A 20,975-nucleotide genomic window follows, 5' to 3' on the forward strand; every position below is an offset into this window, starting at 1 on the left:
GGTTCAATTTCAAAGTCTCGATTTAGTTGTAAGTAAATTTCTAAAGAATGAAATACTATGGAATTTCACTACAAAATCATGTTTCAACTATTTACCTCAATATCTGATGGTGGATCAATACAATGCTCTCGGGCATTACCTGTATTTCCAAGTTGGCTACTACAAATGGCTACTTTGAACTAGTCTATCCTTTAAAGAAAAACAAATATGCAAATAATGTAATGTAATAGGATGTGTATGTTTGAGAAACGACCACTGTCCCGATGAGAAAAGTTTGCCATTTTGTTATTAATTAGCTCCAAAAAGTATCCAGTATAAAGAAAACATAATTATGACAATAATATTAATGTTCAAGAAACACTGCTGAATGTTTTCCATCTATAGTTAAGTTTTCATAGTTTATACACACATAGATGCTTATTGAGAGAGACATTACTGAAGTCATAAGAGACAATTTTATTAATCTAGCATTAAATTTACTTTAAAAACCCATGTGAATTATTTTATCTTTTACACTTAAGGAATAAAACACTACATGAATAAAGAGATATGTTGCATCAACAGGTACATGTGAAAAGAGGTAACGGACATTTACAATACCATAGGCTTTACTACAAATAGTAGTTCTTTGAGCTACCTCCCTAGATCTTTTTATTTTTTGAGATATGGTCTCTAAGTTGCTGAGGCTGACCTCAAACTTGGAATCCTGTCTCAGCCTCCTGAGTCACTAGAATTACAGATATGCCCCTCTGTACCTGGCAAGAACTCCAATTCTGACCCAGGAATAATTACAAAAAAAAAATCACTAAGGTGTGCCTGACAGGGTATTAAAGACTCTGGAAGAAAGTTTTTCTTACAAGATCATGAAAAGAAAGAGTAAGATGGAATCATATATATTCTTTGAGAACATCAAAATAATGTTCTGTGCTGAATACTACACCTAGCATTATTGAAAACTAACAAATTATACATTTCTTTTTTTAATATTTATTTTTTAGTTGTAGTTGGACACAATACTTTTATTTTATTTACTTATTTTTATGTGGTGCTAAAGATCGAACCCAGGGCCTCACACATGTGAGGCGAGCACTCTGCCACTCAGCCCCAGCCCCAGCCCCCAGATTATACAGTTCAATAAGGTTACCAACATAATCATACCAAATCAGGTAAAGTGTATATTTATGTATATATAAGTAGTTATCTATATATACTTATGAAGAAACTGAAACGCAAATTATCCCAACTAATTTAGAAATAAAAGTGTATAGTTTATTTAATAAAGAGGCCTGGTGACATACTATATACTGGCACAAACTGAACATGCTGCCTCAGGCTTAGACAGACTTCTCAGGGCCACTAATACGTTGTTACATACAAAGTAGGATTATTTTTTTCCTTTTTTATACACTGATGTATATAAGTGCCTAGACTGTGCCTGGCTTATTTGTTGGATGCATGAATGAATGAACCCATGTTCCTCTGGTTTTGATATAGGATCATGGAATGCGGGCAGTGAGACAGGTCTCTCCAAGACAAAAAGGCACTGGTGACCTCCTTAAGGGAAGGTGACCTGCCTTATTCATCTTTGTAACAGCAGCAGCCCATATAGGCAGCATGCAGAATATGTGTTACCAGAAAATTGATTTAGTGGCATTCATGTCTCATGAAAATATTGGGAGAATTTTAAAATGTGGTTAGGGTTTTCAACCCTCACTTAAAGTATAAATCTGCAGCATCCTCATCAATGAAAATTAACATATTTAAGCTCTCAAATATCATTATGTTACATGGAGCTGCCCATATTTAAGTTAATAAAATTTAGATACTCCTTTATATGTCTTACAGCATTTAAATATGCAAGTACACAGAGATTTAAAATAAAACTTGAGAGTATTTTGACATTTCAAAATGAATTCCATTTTTTATATGTGGGAGACAGTTGTAAAGCTCAAAGGTCTATGAAACGAGTTTCATAATTCTGTAGCAACTATTGTTAAATTCAGAAAAATTTTGTAAGATAATATATCACATTATATTTAAATTTTATAAGATAATATATACATTATAAACTAATACTTCTGCAGCAAAATGTAAAAATATTCAGATAAATAAAGGAGACTGCCTTAGTGTTAGCTAGGTTTTGCTATCTTTATTTTAAAACTTTTAGTTTTCAAAGCTTGTTAGATTTCTGGTCTCTGGACAAGGTACTGTAGATTTATTACATTTATTTACCTTGCCAGGAGCTTAGTTCCACGTTTACTTTTAGCATAATTTTGAAGTGTCTTACCTATTATAAGTCTTAATATGCAGTTGCTTTCTGTAAAACATAAGCTACAAATTTAAAAAGAATTCCTGTGATATTAAAAATACTAAGCCATTTGTGGGCTGGGGATGTAGCTCAGTGGTGGAGTGCTTGCCTACCACGTGTGGGGCCCTATGTTCAATCTTCAGTACCTCAAAAAGAAAACAAAACAATTACTGAACCATTTGTACAAACTACTCCCTATTATCAAAAGGAATTGTAAGTCATGGAAGTTGTTTCCCAACATGGTTGTAGATCTGTAGATTATGTGCTAATTTGTTTTGTGTTCATATTGGATAACTGAGGCACACCTGATACTAAAACAAACAAACAAAAAAATGCCTAGAAAGCACAGTTATCAGTAATTAGATCCTGAGATTATCATAAACTGTGGAAGGAAGTGAGAACTATACACTTAAAATCCCAGAACTATATGGCAAAAGTTAACCCTTAAAATACCTTGAAACCATCTGTTTACTCAGTAAGTCTTTATTCCAGGTAAGTATGTTGCTTATTCCAGATAAGCTACATCACTTACTGGCTGTGGGACCAGTATTAATCCTTCTAATGTTTCAGAATCCTTATCTGTAAAATATGGATAATATAATATAACCCGATTTATAAGGCTATTTTAAGGATTAAATGAGTTTTTAAAATACATTCATTCATTCATTCATTTATTTATTTATAGTGATGAGGTTCAAACCCATGCCTCACGTGTGCTAGGCAAGTGCTCAGCCACTGAGCCACAATCCCAGCCCCAAGGATTAAACGAGTTTTCATATGGAAAGTTCTTAGAGTAGCACCTTCCCTACATACCAAATTAGACTATTTTATTATCGTCATCAAAACATCAGCATTAACAAGAGTATTTTCTGTCTCCTGCAACGAGACAATAAGCTCCATGCGGACATGACCTTTGTCTCTGTAATTCTATTAAATATACAGGTTCTAGAAAAATTCTCCAACTCTATTCTAGATGCTCAATATTTTTTGGCTGATATTAATACAATAAATCAATGGCAAGATGTAAGTGAATCCTTTGCAACAATGTAATAAATGTGAAAAACAAGATATAAGCAATGATATATTCCCTCTATCACTCCTTTTACTGTGTGTTTACCAAAATCTTCACACTTTGAATCAAAAGATACAGAGAAGCCTTTCCTTAATCATTTACCATGAGACCTGGGTGCCTCCTCTCCTCCCATAATAGTTTGTAAATAGCTCCATATAAGGAATTTTACTTATGTATTACAGTGGACAATTTGTGATTTTACCACTAGACAGCAAGATGCTTAAAGGACTGTGTTTTTTTTTTCTTTCCATTTTTATACACCCAAGGGCACAGGGGGTCAGCAACTTTTTATTTGTAGCCAGTACCTTGCAGAGGACAGAGAATAAGATCTCAAGAAAACTCACAATTTATATTTTGTTTACACATTTATGTATGATGCATGATACAATCTTAAGCCAAAAAAAGACTGATAGGATTTAAAATAGAATGTTTGATATGTGGTGATTAACAATAACTAATTCCTTTATTGATAAAATAAGTCGTGACCATAAGAGATGACATCAGAAGATCTGAAAATGCTCATATTTTCCATGTTCCAAAAGAACATATGTGTGTGAAAGAGGAGCTTAGGAAGAAACACTTTTGTTTCTTCAAAAGTTATAAAAAGGCTGGGTGTAGTAGTGTGCACCTGTAATCCCAGTAGCTCAGGAGGCTGACGTCAGGATCGCCAGTTCAAAGCCAGCTTCAGCAACTTAGCAAGAGTCTATCTCAAAATAAAAAAATAAAAAGGGCTGGGGATGTAGCTCAGTGGTTGGCTTCAAGTGTCTCTGGGTTCAATCCATGGTACTAAAACAATAATAAAATTAAATTTAAAAATATAAAAAGATCAGATATCCTACTTGTATCCCTCTCTGGATCTGCTCATATCACCAGTCTATTCTTTCTTCTCTTTTCTCTCTCTCTCTCTTTTTTTTTTTATTATTTGATGACATTTTCTAGCCACTGTAGATTCTCAAAAGTATGTCCTAAATGACTACACCATAGTATGTTTCTCCCTTACTTCTAAAATTGGTAAGTTGTAATTACTTTTAAAATTAAGTGTCAAACTGTATCTGAGTTTAGTTAAATTTAGAAAATGAAATATTCAAAATCACAGCTGCAGTCATTTAAAAACATTTAGTAAACAAAAACATGCCATATTCTTAAAAGTACAAAAACTCCTTAAAGAATTTTCCAAGCTTTAACATATATTTCAACGAATTAACTATACAAATATTTGTATGTTCTCCTCCATATCACTTGAGAGCACAAAAAGATACTAAAGATAACTTCTGAATTCTAAGGGTTTATAACCCGGGAAGACAAAAATATCTATACAAAGTTATCATGTGACAACATTGAGGAGTCCAAATAGGCCTAAGCTCCACAGGTACTGTCAAGGAGTACAGTACATTTCACCGCAACAGTCGAGGACGACCCTTTCTGAAGTCAGTGCCAGGAGGAAGTTCAGCAGAGAGGAGGGTTGACTGACGGTAAAGACATGAGAAGGATGGGAAGAGTCAGAGGCTCGAATGTGACTCTAAATCGTAAACTCTAAATACACTAGTGCGGGGAAGAGGGGCACAACAGTAGCTTCTAAAAGTCATATATTCCTACTTGGCTAAAAGTTCCATGAAATAGATGTTGAGTTTCATGCAATCCCTTTTAGGCACAAGATATTTTAGAAGAGCAAACTTGCTTCAACTATTTTAAATGAGAATTAATAATGGCTAGACTAGAATTTTAAAAAATTAAAAAGGTTAACCTGGACTGCAGCTAATTGACAAAGCTATGACAGAAATGTCAGACTAAGTAATAGTGCTAAATACGAAAGAGGCAAGTATTTCTGGCAGCTGCTCCTGCTAGCATGAGAAGTACTCTTATAGTTGAGATTATTAATAGCAATATACTCTGGGAGAGGCTGTTGTTTACACTGTAAACTTATCTCACTAAAATTCAGAAATGTAAAAGTATAATCAATAATGTGACAAAAACTGAGACAAGGTATAAGAAGACTAACAGGTAAAAATGATATGTAGAATCAATAATCAATTATAAAATCATACATGGGGGTCATTTTATTTAGATAAAAATACATAAATCTCTGCTTTAAAACCGTAACAGAAGAAAATTATAGTTGAAAATAATACAAGTGACAAGTCTAAGGCAAATATTATTTTCCATAAGAATAAAAACCAAAATCACAACAGATTTTTTTTTGATCTACTTACATATCTTCCTCATAAAGACTTAAGTAAACAGTAACAGTTATTTTCTCAAAATGAAGACAATTAATTTGATGGAAAACCTACAATAAATAGGGAAATTCAACAATACAGAATTCACCAAGTGAAGTCCACAAAACTTTGCCATGGTAGGAATCAATTTGCTTAAAATATGATTTGTGTTTTAATAACATTAGAAGGCCCTCATGTTCTTTTTTTTTTTAATTGGCATAATTTTTCTGGAAAATAATTTAGCAATATTTATCAGGAATCTAAAGAAATTCCCATCACTTGACCAAATAATTCCACTTTTAGAAATCTGTGCATAGTTATATTATTAAAGATTTAGTGCAAAAATGTTCAAAGCAGCTCACTATCCAAATCAACAACACCAGGAAACTTAAGGTACATTCATATGACATATTTTATACTTTTACCTACAGCCATGGGAAAACACTAGCAGTATATTAAAGATAGATGTAAGTGCCAATTTTATTTAAAAATAATTAAAATATTTAAAACTACCATTGTGGTTATTTCCTAGCAGTGAAATTACTAGTCATTTAGAAAACTGTAAAGAAAAATATTTTTTAGTTTTATATGTTGATAATGTCCTATTTTTATAGAGAAGTAAAAAAAAATTAAATACTGAAGGCAAAAAGTCACTCTATATATCCATTTGGGAGGATAATAACTTCTAAATTTTCTTTGACCAATAGAGCTTATGAAGGTTCATTTTTTGGGGGAAGACAGAGAATCTTCATATACATAAAAATTTTATTATAAGATAAAGAATTAGAAACATTACTTTCTGACACAAATCAATACAGTTGTTTAACAATTCTAGCAGACCTTTGCTGAAAAGTTCTAAAGGATTGGTCAGTAGTCTACTAAAGGATCACAACAGATTAAAATTACATACAGACGACTATTCATATAAAATAATAAATTAATTATGTCTCAATGAGAAAATTAAAATTTTGTACATGGACTTATCTATTATCGATACTCAACAATGAAGAAAAACCTCTATCTAACCCAACATAGTATCACTAAGACAGGTGCTATGTTGTTTTTGTCATTATTGTCAAAAGTACTAACTGAAAAAAATGAAGAGAATGGTAGGTACTGTGATGCAGTTTGAGGATAATATGTCAGACACCCTGTTCTCAAGTTGTTTTCTGCCAAACACAAGCCCTAAGATATCATCCCTCAGCTTACAAAAAGAGAATATGCAAGCATAAGGTCTGAATGTATCTAATTTGCTAAAATTGTTACATAACAGCTAGGACAACTTTTTAAAAGAAATATCTTCAAAAAGTTACATGAAAATTCTAAATTTATAAATGGATTGTGTGATCAAAAATTATTTGTAGGTCCATTGTTTGAAACTTAGAATGTATTTTCTCAAAGAAATAATATAACAGTGCTTGGTTCATAGATCTCCCCTCCAAAATAATATATTAGTAGTAGAAAAGTGTTGAATTAATAAGAAAAAAATGTAAACAGGCCACAAAACAACAGAAAGAATGGCTAGTACCTGCAGTATTAGTCAGTCCTGAGGTTAAATACCACTTTTACTATTTACCAGGAAAATTGGGAGAGTTAGCTTGTTTAAACTTCAGTTTTCTCATCTACTGAGAGAATACTTTAGGTAACAGTACTTAACTAACATTGAAAGCATTTAAGAATCAAATGAGGCCAAGCCCAGCAGGGCACCCCTCTAATCCCAGTGGCTCAAGAGGCTGAGACAGGAGCATTGTCAAGTTCAAAGCCAGCCTCAGCAACTTGCTGAGGCCCTAAGCAACTTAGCATGTCTCAAAATAAAAATGTAAAAAGGGCTGGGGATATGGCTTAGTGGTTAAGTGCCCCTGGGTTTAATCCCCAGTACCAAAAAGAAAAAAATCAAATGAGTACATTTTATAAGGAAGGGATGCCTAGAATACATAGTAGGTTCTTTTGAAATGACGGCAACCATTTATAGAATTATTAAACAAATACTAAACATTTAAAAGAGAAATAATAAAAAGCACCATGTTACGATTCCAGTGATTAAACACACACACATAAAATTCTTTACCACATCACTACCAAAGAATCTGAGAAGGGGATTAAGATTAAAGGAACGAATGGCTTAAAAGCTCCACCTATCCTATTCTAAAAATTTGCTAGAAGCAGAAACTTATGCATAAGCAAAAGGCCCAAGATTTACTGGAGTACTGATATAACAGTAAAAAACCTATTTTCAGTATTTCTGTAAGTAAAGTTTCATTCAAACACAGTCATGCCCACAATCTACAGCTACTTGAGCTATGTGGTTGCAAGAGTCTACATTGTCCACAAAGCCTAAAATGTTTACTGGCCCTCTGCAAAAAAGTCTGGACAAGTTTAAGCTATCCTCGAATGATGGCAATACACAGGAATGCTATTAACAATTTCTGAAATCACCAATACTCTAAATTTTATTTTAAAGGAAAAGTATTTTAAATATAGTATTTGAGAATAGAGCTTGATATAGAAAATAATCACTACAAAACTGTTTTAAACTACCAGAAATTCCAGTTATATACTTCACTGCTACCTGAGTTCCTGGATTTCAAATACACAAGTCCTTGTTCCACACCCATACTCTATCTTTCCCACCAGAGGTCTACCCCAATTTACTTAGTTTTCCATGCTGCTGATGCCCATGCTACCTAAACCCCAAAAATATATGAGGCACTCTAAAAACAGTATCTGCCTACAACCAAATATTGTCAATAAAGTGTGTTAAAAAGTCCTACATAAATCAATAATTGAATGTCATGCGGAACTCTCTACCAAAACACTAACACTGAAGAATATCTAAAAGAATATTCTAAAAGCTTTAAAAGTGCTTCAAAATAAAACAAAATGAGTGAAAAAAAAACAAGATTTAAGCATTAAGTGATTTTTCTACCAACATAATATTAATTATAAAATGTATCATTAATTCTCTATACTACAAAGAAAAAAAAAGCTAGAAACTACAAAGTTCCAAGGAGGGGTTGGGGAGATAGCGCAGTTGGTACAATGCTTGCCTTGCATGCACAAGGCCCTGGGTTCAGTCCCCAGAACCACACACACACATATACAAAAGCTATGTATGGGCTGGGGGTTGTGGTTCAGTGATACAGCATTTACCTTGCATGCATGAGGCACTGGGTTCGATTCTCAGCACCACATAAAATTAAATAATTGTGTCTGTCTACAACTAAAAAAATATTTTTAGAAAAGAAACTATAAAGTTCCAACAAGATGCATCCTTATTTCAGCAAGTTTCAAATGTGAAAAATAATGTACCTTAGGATTTAAGAAATATAGTATTACCATCTTTAAAGGTGTAACAATTTCAAAGGAAAAATAAAATAACTTTTCAATTAATTTTTTTAAGTTAAATAACTAATTATTATAAAGCTTTTCTTCCCCCTAAAGGACAATCAGGTTTTTTTTTTAAGTTGGAAGTTTCAATCCCATCTTTTTCTGATAGTAAAAACAGCAGCAAGACTTAACTTTTAAACAAGTACTCTATCTGGTATTATATTAAATCTTAGCAAATATAAATTATGAGGACCTCAACACTAAAAATATTTTAAGATTAACTGATTAATAGCTAGATTGCTATTTATTTTCTATTGGTAGTATTTAAACCAATGCTTATATATTTCAGAAGACAGCCAAAAAAATATATAATAATAAATTAAACTAGCAGTATTAATATTATACTTAATAGTCAAAGTAAACAAAATTCCTAAAAACATTGAAGAGGTTGAATTGTAGTTATGACTATTAATTTTAAAAATTTTCCAAATTTCCCAACTATTATTTGCATGTGCACATAAAATATTAATGGGCCATGCAAATATTAACTGATTCAGCAGTTAATATTTAAGAAATATAGTATTACCATCTTAATATTATCCCTCACCTCTATGATGGATAGAGGGATAATATTATGCTTTTCAAATTAGATCAAGACTACATACAGCTTTTTTTTTTTTAAGGAAGGATTTTTTTTTTAATATCTTTATTCTATTTATTCATTTGTATGTGGTGCTGAGGATCAAACCCAGGGCCTCACATGTGCTAGGCAAGCACTCACACAGCACTCTACCGCTGAGTTATCGTCCCAGCCCCTACATACAGCTTTATAGGTAGTAACTATACATTTCATTCAGCTCACTACTTCTAAGAAAAAAAGTAGGTTGCGAAATATAGGCTATCATAAATAGCCATCTGCTTCAAAGAAGCTAAATATATCTAAAGCAAAAGCTAGATAACATATTAAACACAAATAAGATTAATTACGTATCACATAAAAAGTCTTTTTTAAATCTTTGATCTAGAAAAATACTTTAAAAAATGCATATCATAAACTTTAACAGGGGAAAGTTAGTAAATTATGTAACAAATAGGATGTAAATCAACTTAAAGCTAACTAAACTAACCAGTTGTAAAAAGGAGTCAGGATATAGTTTCATACTCCCTCTAATACTTCTAGTAGTGTCAATGAGTTATGCAATAGTAAACTATTGGCAGGCAGGCAAATACTGAACATGTTAACTTAGCTTTTTAAATAACTTTTAAAACCTTTAAGAAATTTTCTAGTAGGAATTTCATTTTCATATTTAGTTCTATGCTGTTATTACAACAGCAAGGTATAATTTAATGTAACACAGTAACCAAGAAAAGCCAAATTGAATAATGAATCTAGGAAACCTTCAGAGAAAGCCTTGTGGGCCTCTATTAATTTGTCTTATAGAATCTCCTCCTTTGCCCTTTACACGTAGTATCTATTACATGTAAAGAAAAAAGAGGTAGAAGATAGAGGGAGAAAACAGAGGTAGAAGACAAAAGTAAACATAATAATTTTCCCATATATTGTACTTAACTGTATTAGAAATATTCCACAAAACAGAACAAAATTGACTGTTAATATCTTAACAATTCCTCAAATTTTAAATTTATTTGTATGGTATTTTCTTTTACAGAAGTATTAAAAAATAATTAGTTTATTAATGACATTAAAATTATCAGAGGCCTATGTATAAAATGCTTAAATCAGAGCAGTGACCTCATTCAGCAAAAGCTATAAAACTGACAAGGTAAAAGACCACAAAATTTTAAAAGCAGTACTTTCTGAAGACACAGTAAATAAGAAAAGAAACGAAAGGTGAAAGGATATTCATATTCCTTTTTCAATGTTTAAATTATATTATATTATAACTTGACTCAAAATGTTTTCCAACATGGCTGCCACTTCTTTGGAATAGAAATAGAAGCCACTCAAAAGGAACTAAGCTAATTAGAAAATGTATTTTTACAAAGGTTATTTAAGTCACACTACGTAGAAGTGCCTCTTTATAAGGAGGAAAAATATTGTTTTCCTTATTTATTATTATTATTATGGATTATTCTACTTGTTTAAGTCTGTTTCCCCTTTAGTATTTAAAAACAGGTATTGGGGGTGGGGGTGGGAGGCCAGGATACTAACAGCATTGATCTCACACACACTCATTTAATTCCAGACATGTTTTTTGTGTATGTTGGTTTAATATTTTTAAGGACCACAGACCTATTTTAGATCTAAAATATTTAGACCTAGTAAATAACTGAAATCTAACTGAAAGCTAGCAAATGTCTAGTAAATAACTGAATACCAACTAACTCGGAAAATACAAACAAATTCTAATATTTCAAAGCTTGGTTGGGGAGAGAAATTTGTCCTGAAAAACATACACTAGATCATAACTTGAGTATACATGTTTGTTGGTTCAGTGTGGTCTGTATGTATACTGTATCATAACTGCTATGCAATGGCATGATATTTTTTTCACATAACAGCAAAAAGTAATGTCTCTAAAATGTTACTTTTAACTTAAAAAACAGCAATTTAAAAATAATCCATCTTAAAGGGCCAAATAAACTTAAGGACCTGGAATGCTCTTTAATTGAGCTATTTAAATACTAAATTTTTCCCAGGTATAAAAAGAGTAGCACCAGATTTTTGCTTTTCATACAAAGTAAAAGCCATAAATTTGAGGGTTTTAATATTTGCTAACATCTTTCAAAACTTTTCACATTTACCAATTTCAAGTAAGTTTACAGGATAAAACTTAAATAAAAAATAAATGGTGGAAAAACCAAAAAGGTGGATTAGGTAATCATGCCTTTTAGGTTCTATATCAGACTTGTAAAACTATCATTTATATATGTTTTCACTGGATATACAATACACTGTTAGTTTTAGTTATAAATATCAATTGCAATTTGAAGCATTTCTTCAAAAAGGAAGCAGAAGTATAACATTTAAATACACATTCATATTTTTCAAACATGTAAGACTTACCCGTCTTCGACAGAAAGGGAGGCCTTGGGCAATGATGCTAATGCTAAAGATCTTCATCACAGTTTGATGTGGCAGAGGCTCTTTTGCACTTTTAAGATCAACAGGAACCAAGCCATGGTTTAGAGTAGCTTTTCCCGGTTTTGACATTTTAAAACTCTTCTTGGTTGATGAATACTCTCTACATGTAATACAGGCACATTACTAAAAACTCTAACCACCAAATTAAAAAATATATATATAGATATATATATTTAATAGTAGTTTTAAAAGGCTGAGAACCCAAGGCCTGCTGCTTTTGTCTTTCAACCTTCTCCTACCAAATGTCCTGACCTGTCTGAGGCTTGGTGAAGTGCAAACTATCCTAGAATAGCCAGGAATTATAAACTACTGAAGTGAAAGCTCCTGCTCCTGCCAGTCAAACAGCTGGTGAACCTCCCATACAAAGTCAGTAACTTGAATACGACCAAAAGCAGAGCTGTGCTGTGGAACCCCTTTCAATGTTTCTCCAACTAGCTAGGTGGTTCCTAGAGAATTTAAGTAGTTATTTTCTTTATAAAAACAATGAAACAAAACAAACCCCACACTGTATCCTCTCTTAGATATCTTATCAAGTCTTCCTTATCCAAATATCAGCATTAATACTTCAGGAATGCTTTGTATTGTGTTTCAAATTTAAGGAGGGGTTTATGCATGCTAAAAAAATATACATATAACACATAAGCGTGTTCTACTTTTGATATACTGCAATGAGCACTATTTCCAAGTGTTCATCTTGAGCATGTTCTTTTTCTACATACCACTCTTTATCTTATACTCACATAGACTAACTAGCACTCTAGCTCTAACTATTAATAATGCTTCAGATTGATCTTCCTACAGAATTTGGTCAATCTTAGTTCAATTTCTATGATTTGAAAACTCAATGATTTTACTTGAAAGAAAAATAGTCTTGTGGTTTATTAAAGATATATTAAAAGATTATTTATTTATAAAGTAACCTATGATGGCCAGTAATCACAATCATATGCCATTGACAATAGGGATATATATGTGATGTGAAATGTGCTGTTAGGAGATCCTGTCATTGGGTGAACATCACAGAGTGTACTAACACAAACTAAGACAGCTGTAATGTCACTAAGTGATAAGATGTTACGGTTTACCTTCATATAGGAGGCGAAATACCATGCAGTACATGACTCTACAGTAAAATGGATAGTAAGTAGCTAATTCATTGAAAATCCATAGTGCCTAATTTCTGCAATACAACATGGACAGGTAAATCTTCCTAAAATACAGAAATGTGGTATTAAAAGAAAAATCTATTCCTCAAGAACTTTCAATAGCTCCCCAATGACTAGGACAAAGTTTCGAGAAGACAACTCCTCAAGTGACCCCAAATTAATTGTTTCCATATTACCTCAAATAATTTCCTAAATTAACCACTTATGTGGTAATTAATATTATACTTCCTTCTATATTCAAGCCTATGAACTACACTGTTATAAAGATATGGAAAAAGCTCAATGTAAGAATAGACAGTCCTAATAGGTAGTAGACAATATGTGAACTATCTATTCACAATTTTCAGTGAACTAGTTTGTTCTCTCCTTCTATTTTCTTCTTCCAATAGCCAGTCATCTCACTTATCTCTCCTTCTCTTTTAATAGAACTTTATTATGGGAAGTTAGAATGTGATAGGGAAAGAATTACAAAGGAGATTGGAAGAAAAGGGTGATTTCTTTCTTTCCTTTGGAGAGATCCATCTTAGTGAATATAAAGTGGGCTTCTGGGGAGATATTCATACACAAGAAATAGTCCCAGTCCTAACCTGATGCCATGCTTTTATAGAAGACCTTTCTCTTATATCACAATTCAAAACGTAGTTGAAAATGCAAAGTCACTGGCAGAGTTGATACATCTCCATTTCTGGACATATATATATATATATATACCCCAAAGAATTTAAAACATGGACTTGAACAGATATCTGCACATCCTTACTTATAGCAGCATTATTCACAAAAACCAAAAGCCACCTCTCCAAACATCAACTGATGAATGGATAAACAAAGTACAGTATATACATAAAATGAAATACATATTTAGTTTTTAAAAAGAAGGAAATTCTAAACATGTTATAGTATAGATGAACCTTGAAGACATTATACTAAGTAAAGTAAGTCAAAAAAAGGATGCATATTGCATGATTTCACTTGCACAAGGTTCTTAGAATAGTGTAATCACACATAGAAAGTAGAGGGTGGTTGCCGGGGCCAGGGGGGAGTGGAACATGGGACACTGTAAGTGGTACAGAATTTCAGTGGAGGAAATGAGAAATTTCTGGAGATGAAAAGTGGTAATAGTCATACAACACTATGAATGAACTTAATGACACTGAACTATATATTTTAACATGGCTAAGATATTAAATTATATATTATAGGTATTTAACCACAACTAAAAAATATCTTAAAATTTAAAAAGTAAATGACTAATAATATAATCATCACACAATAAAAATCTCAATAGAGGTCCAGGGTTGGGAGAGAGAAGAGATAGTATTAGGGTACTGGAAATCTATAACTTGATAAAGTAGGGGGGAAAATAAGACTGATATTCAAGATACATAAGTCTATAGCCCCACCAGGCTATTACTACCTCTCAGAATAGGCTCATTCTAATTTCAGCATCTCCTCTGAAGTTCACTTTATTTCCTAAGACCTACAAATTTTTTCACTTATATAATATAACCTTCAGTCATATCTTGTCTCTCATTTAAAAATCCCCTTTGTTAAAAAAAAAAAAAAAGTAGCTCCCAAGGAATAATCCTCCTCCAAGTTCCTATCACCATCTGCTTTGTTAGTATTACAATAGAGTTTTATGTAAACTGAGATTTATTCTAAAAAAAATCTATCAATTATAATCTTTTACATCAGTTCATTAACCTCTTCCCTAAATTCCTTTTTCTGAATCACAGATATAAACTATGTGAAAAGTGAACACAGAAAAAAATATGTCACTACATTCCATAACTTTAATATTTATTTGCATAGAAAAACTAATAAAAACAGATCAGCTCTGACTTATCTTTCACTTAATGGGTTGAAGATAGCAAACTGAAAATTATAAATTTTTACTATTATTTTTTAAATGTCTCAAAGAACTTCAAAGTCATATGTATTTACACGCAGATACTTCGAAGATAAGCCAGATCTCTAATATTTTTGGAGCCTAATCCTAAGGAAGAAAAAAAGTTTGGGGACTGAAAAGAACTTAGGGAAAATTAAAACTAACCTCAATGGTTTTCACTCCCCAGTGTCTTAAGGGTAAAAATTACTATGAAGTAAAACTTGACTTCCCCTTTTCAAGAAACTATTACGGTGATAATGGAAACAAAGCAGGAGTGAAAACAAAGACTTATACTAGATATCAAGTTCTGGTAAGCACAAAGTAAAGACATTCTAATTCAACTTTTTTTTTTTTAATTGGTAAATAGCTGCCCTCAACTGGATAGTAAGGGGTACTGCAACTGCAGCAAATTATCATCAAATGGAATTATATGTCTAACAGTGTCTTTTTTTATTTTATCTTTTATTTGTTCTTTTTAGTTATATAGGATGGTAGAGTGTATTTTGAAAAATTTATACAAATTTGAGGATTTGAATATAAAAGAAGACTCTATCAATAAAGGAAATCATACACAATATAGATGAGAGCCCCCTAATACATTGGAGCTACTCCTGTGGGTCTAAGACAAGACAGTCTTGGTCTCAATTCTACTTTTAAAAATATTTAAGATACTTTTAATTATAACAACCACTACTAACTTCTGCTTTACCTCCAGATGATACTACAAGAATTAAAGCTACAATAGCAGGTGGGAGCATGAACTTTGAAGCCAAACTGCATTAGTGTATACCCTGGCTCTATCAGGGATGACTTTTAATCCCTTTGTGCCTCAATTTCACCTACACAGTATCTACCTCATGACCAGATGCAAGTATTAAATGAGTTTATGCAGACATACAGAATAATGGCTCACTTCTAGTAAATGCTTCATCATGATCACTACTACTATTATTGGGATCAAAAGTCACATAGAGCTGGGCATGGTGGTACATACATAATCCCAGCAACTTGGGAGGCTGAGGTAGGAGGATTGCAAGTTCAAAGTCATCCTCAGCAATTTAGTGAGGCCCCAAGAAACTTAACAAGACCCTGTCTTAAAATAAAAAATAAAAATAGAAGGGCTGGGGATGTGGTTCAGTGGTTAAGTGCACCTACATTCAATTCCTGATGTGGTGGTGGGGGGATCACATGGAGCTTTGTAAATTACAAATCAATTTCTAAAGTAACTAGGAAGGAAAGCAGGAATTCTAAAATCCACCCAAAATAACTGTGGAGTATAATATTTTAAAACAATATCTATCACTTTCAGAAATCTTCCATTAATTCCTTCAATAATTTCACCTTAAAAATGAAGCTATAATATCTTAACTGTGATGTCTTGGCATTTTAAGATGCCAGCTTAACAATACCATCCAAGAAGAGTTTAAAACTAGAAAGCTTGTGGTTCAGAAAAGGTCTCTGAATAAGGTGATTTATTTTGCCTACTTATCACATTCTGATTTTCTTTCTTCTAAGTTTGCATTGGCAGAAACCATTATATACAAATGTTACATATAACAAAATATCACTAGTATGGTATTCAGATCACAGATTCATGTACTCCAATTTTCTTTCTTTGGGGGGGGGGGGTCCCGGGGATTAAACTCAGGAGCACCCTGCCACTGAGTCACATCCTCAGCCCTTTTTTGTATTTTATTTGGAGATAGGGTCTCACTGTGTTGCTTAGTACCTCATAGTTGCTAAGGATGGCTTTGAACTCACAATACTTTTGCCTCAGCCTCCTGAGCTGCTGGGATTACAGGCATGCGTCACCACACCCAGCTTCCAATCTTCTATTAACAACAACAAAAAATGCCATTAATGGCAATTTACTCTAGACTTCCACATTTTATTTTTCTTTCATTCAGTAGTATTACACAGAAGATTAGGATTCAACTACTCTTGACCAAAGGCCACAGCATGAGGGATGCAAAAACATTTTTCCATTTTCCAGAAACTCTTCTTGAATCAGCTAAAACAAATCACTTGGAAGACATATGTTTACCTACAAGCACAAATGATATTTGTTTTATTTTTGTTTGAGCCAGGGTTTTGCTACGTAGCCCAGACATGGCTCAAACTCCTGGGCCACAAGCCATTCTCCCCACTCAGCCAGAGAGTAGCTAGAAACACAGCGGCACCATCACTCCAGTTCTAGGAACAAATGATTTTATATCAAGAGTTTTCAGAGTCTCACCTCAAAACCTTTGACAGGGAGAGTATTAACATAAGTCCCATAATACTCGATGTTCCTCATTGATTCTGTGAATTGAAGCAACAAGACCTACTTTCATAGAAAGAGGATATGTCAGATGCTAAAAATTACATCACTACTAAATGAAAATAAACCAGAATCAATATTCTTTTAATAGAGAACAAATATACTCAATTATTTAGAGATACAGACTAAGATTATTTTTTTGTGCTGAATCAGTTTTTAATCTTTCCTAGCACCTTGCAATTATCAAAAACAGCAGACTTTTTCTGATTCCACGTTATTATAGTAATTTGCATATTTTTATTTTCTCTCCCACTTACCACAGTAATCTAAACAGTGACAAAAGTATATTTGATCTTTTAAGTAAGCAAGCTTCAGATTTTATTCCTATATTTGTGTATAAGAACTTTAATTGTGTGTGTGTGTGTGTGTTCTGTGGTACTGGGGATTAAACCCAGGGCCTTGTGCATGCAAGGCAAGCACTCTACCAACTGAGCTATGTCCCTAGTTGTAGTTGTTAACTCTAAAATGATACTTTCCCCCATTCTTTCATTAGACATTTAAAGAAATATTTCAGATAAAACAAAAATTCAACTATCAGATTAAATTTTATAAGTATTTCAGACATGCCTTGTATGAAGTCCTCAATGACTATAACATAATTTACCTCATGATTAACTTTAACTCTTACAGTCTGCCTTGGGTTACCCCAGCTGTTAAATTGGCCTTACACAGCTGCTCACCAAGAATTTAGCTGATGATTATTATAGTTATATCTTTAAGTCAACTATGACAAAAATGACATAGTAATTAAAGGTATTTTAGACATGCAAAAACCTCTTGTGATGATGGAATAAGTGGTCTGAGCAACTTTATTTTCTACAATTCTCAAAATTTAAGTGTAAGATAAAAACTATCAGTTTTTTAAGGTTCCTCATTTAAGTTACTTTTATGAATGAGTTAAACAAAAATTAGTTCATCAATCTTACAGTTAAAATAAATACTACTTATTGCCTCGCATGGTAGCCCATGCCTCAAATCCCACTGGCTCTGGAAGATGAGGCAGCGGTCATCACAAGTTCAAAGCAAATTTGTGAGGCCGTAAGCAATTTGGTGACACACTGTCTGAAAGTTAAAAAAAAAAAAAAAAAAAAATTTAAAAAGGTTCTGGGGGGCTGGAGTTGTAGCTCAGTGGTAGAGTGCCTGCCTCACATGTATGAGACACTGGGTTCAAACCTCAGTACCACACACAAAAATAAATAAAAAATTAATAAAACAAAGGTATTGTGTCCATCTTCAACTAAAAATATTTTAAAGGCTCAGGGAAGGGAGTGTGCTGGGAATGTGGCTTGTGGTTAAGTGCCCTTGGGTTCAATCCCTGATACAAATAAATAAATATTACTTATTAATATATAATCCCCTGTAAAACTTCTGAAGACTATTACAGGTCAGTAAGTCATAAATAAGAATAGTACCTCTTTTAAGGTTTATCAGTTAGTTAAAAGTAAGTAATTCAGGTGATTTTGTGGTAGAGCTTTAACAAAATTAAACAAAACTAAGCTATCATTGAGGAAGCTCAACAAACTGACAGTCAACACATCATAAGGATTTTTCCTATAAAAACTAAAAAGCTAAATTTATTGAAACGTAAAATATCTGACAGCATTAACAATTTGAGAAAGTAACATAGTAAAGAGGGAGGAGATAACTGTTTTCTACACTGTTGAGTTTCTGATGCAATTATGAATACAAATCAATTATTTTGGGCAAGACATAGTATAATTTATATAATTTTCACCAACATATCATGAAAGCACAAGATTTATTAGTATTCACTAAAAGTATCTCATAGAATTTAAGTATAGGATTACTTTAAACACAGAAAATACTTATAGAACAAAGGTATAGAAAACACATCTAGGGCCTCATTCCTGGATGGGCTGACAGGTGATACCACTGGCCTCTGACACCACTGAAATTACATATTGAACAAAGTACATTGATAAACATCACCATTAATGTTACAGCTGAAGTTTAAGTCTTCATTCTTTCCAGTAAGTAAAACACTAACTGGCTATCAAGAAAAATTAAAAATGAATAATCAAAAACCCTACCCCTGCAATTCCGGAGAATGTCTGAAATAGAAAGATTTGGGGATGAAGAACAAGTCATCTAGGGATACCAAGAGACTACTGGGTTTAACAGGAGATATAAAGGAAGTGTGCAGCTGTAAAAGGTTTAAGAATTACTTGTCTCATTTCAGATTGGAACAATGAATTGCACTGAGAGTTTAAGTCCAGTAGGTCTAATTCCTAAACTCATTCTTTGCAACAGAATATCTGTTCTAGAAAATGTTTGGTCCTAATCTAGTCATAAGAAAGCTGTGAAATTTCCTAACCTAGTTGTTTGGATACCTAGTTGTTTGCCAGATACCTAAGCTGTAGATAATTGAAATAAAGCATTGCAGAAGACATGTGTATATTATATATAGACTCTATTTAATATACCTAATTTTTATAAAGTCCAAATAGAAAAGAAAACAGGATTAAAAACAAAAATATTATAATAGCCGAGAGCAAACTGTATTCTCAAAGATGGTCACAATATTTTCTTCCATCTTGTATGCTCTTCTTGCAATGTGACTCTGACACTCCTTCCATTGAGAGGTAGAGGCCATGCCCTCTTCCTTTAAGAAATGGTCAGACTTTTGTGACTGTTTCAACCACTAGTGATGGTAAAAGTGACATGTGAATCCCCATGCTAAGTCCTTAAAAAAGAGATTCAGTAACTCTGAAGGCTGAGAAAAGAGAAGGCCAGCCTAGGCATCTCAGCAAGATCCTGCCTCAAAAAGTGAGGGAGGGGATAGAGGACTGCAGAGCAACCCTGGGTTCAATCCCCAGTAAGGGTGTGTGTGTGGCTGGGAGGGATTCAGCCTCTACCTTGCTGGAACGGGTGGTAGCCCTGATGTGCTGTTGAAGTAGTCTCCCTGCCTAGAGGCCACTATGCAGTGAAAGAGCACAAACTAGCCCCAGTAAAAAGAAGACATAAGGAACAGTCCTGAGACTAGAAGAGAAAAAGATTCTTGGTCATCCCTCAGCTGTTGTAGACTCCTGCTGTTTCACCTCCAGAAACAATCTGATTGTAAACCTGAATTAGTAATGGCCAGGTGAGCACTTAAATTACTAACCTACAGGAACAATGAACATTAATAAATAAAATCATTTTTGTTTGTTATGAGTCACAAAGCTGTGGAGTAGTTTGTCAAGAACATTGGTTTGTTGTAATATAATACCTATGATTCTAGTGGAGTGTTACTTTGAAAATTTAACAAGAATGGAAAGGACAAAAGGTGATCCTCTTCAAAAGGTAAGTGGCCATTTTGAGGATGGCAAAATTTTGGGTGACAATTTCCAATACTGATAACATCCGCTGGAAATGATGCATTTAGCAAGTCTCTAGCTAATTTCAAGACAAAACTTTAACATCTATTATAGAGTACTTCGGCTTGAATTTACATCCAAACCAGCCTGATACAAGACAAAGAAAATTAACTCATTTGAAAATTGCTTTCAAACATGCACTTTTCTTTTTAGATTTATCCTTTCATACAAATATATATATATATATATATATAT

At 33.0% G+C, this 20,975-nt stretch overlaps 1 protein-coding gene across 9 annotated transcripts in view; it reads right to left on the reverse strand.

Moving 5' to 3' along the window:
• The window catches only part of Fbxw7 (F-box and WD repeat domain containing 7), a 186,768-nt gene that overhangs the window by 47,824 nt on the left and 117,969 nt on the right, over positions 1-20,975 (reverse strand). For 2 of the 9 annotated variants that reach the window (XM_015484478.2, XM_048813526.1), the window contains one exon: positions 11,952-12,129. The exons of the other annotated variants lie outside the window; for them this stretch is intronic. In XM_015484478.2, the coding sequence (XP_015339964.2) occupies positions 11,952-12,129 (178 nt within the window). The remainder of the gene's footprint in view (positions 1-11,951; positions 12,130-20,975) is intronic. 9 annotated transcript variants of the gene reach the window in all.

The sequence above is a fragment of the Marmota marmota genome, unplaced genomic scaffold (assembly GCF_001458135.2).
Source record: "Marmota marmota marmota unplaced genomic scaffold, marMar, whole genome shotgun sequence".
In the NCBI taxonomy this organism is placed as follows: domain Eukaryota; kingdom Metazoa; phylum Chordata; class Mammalia; order Rodentia; family Sciuridae; genus Marmota; species Marmota marmota.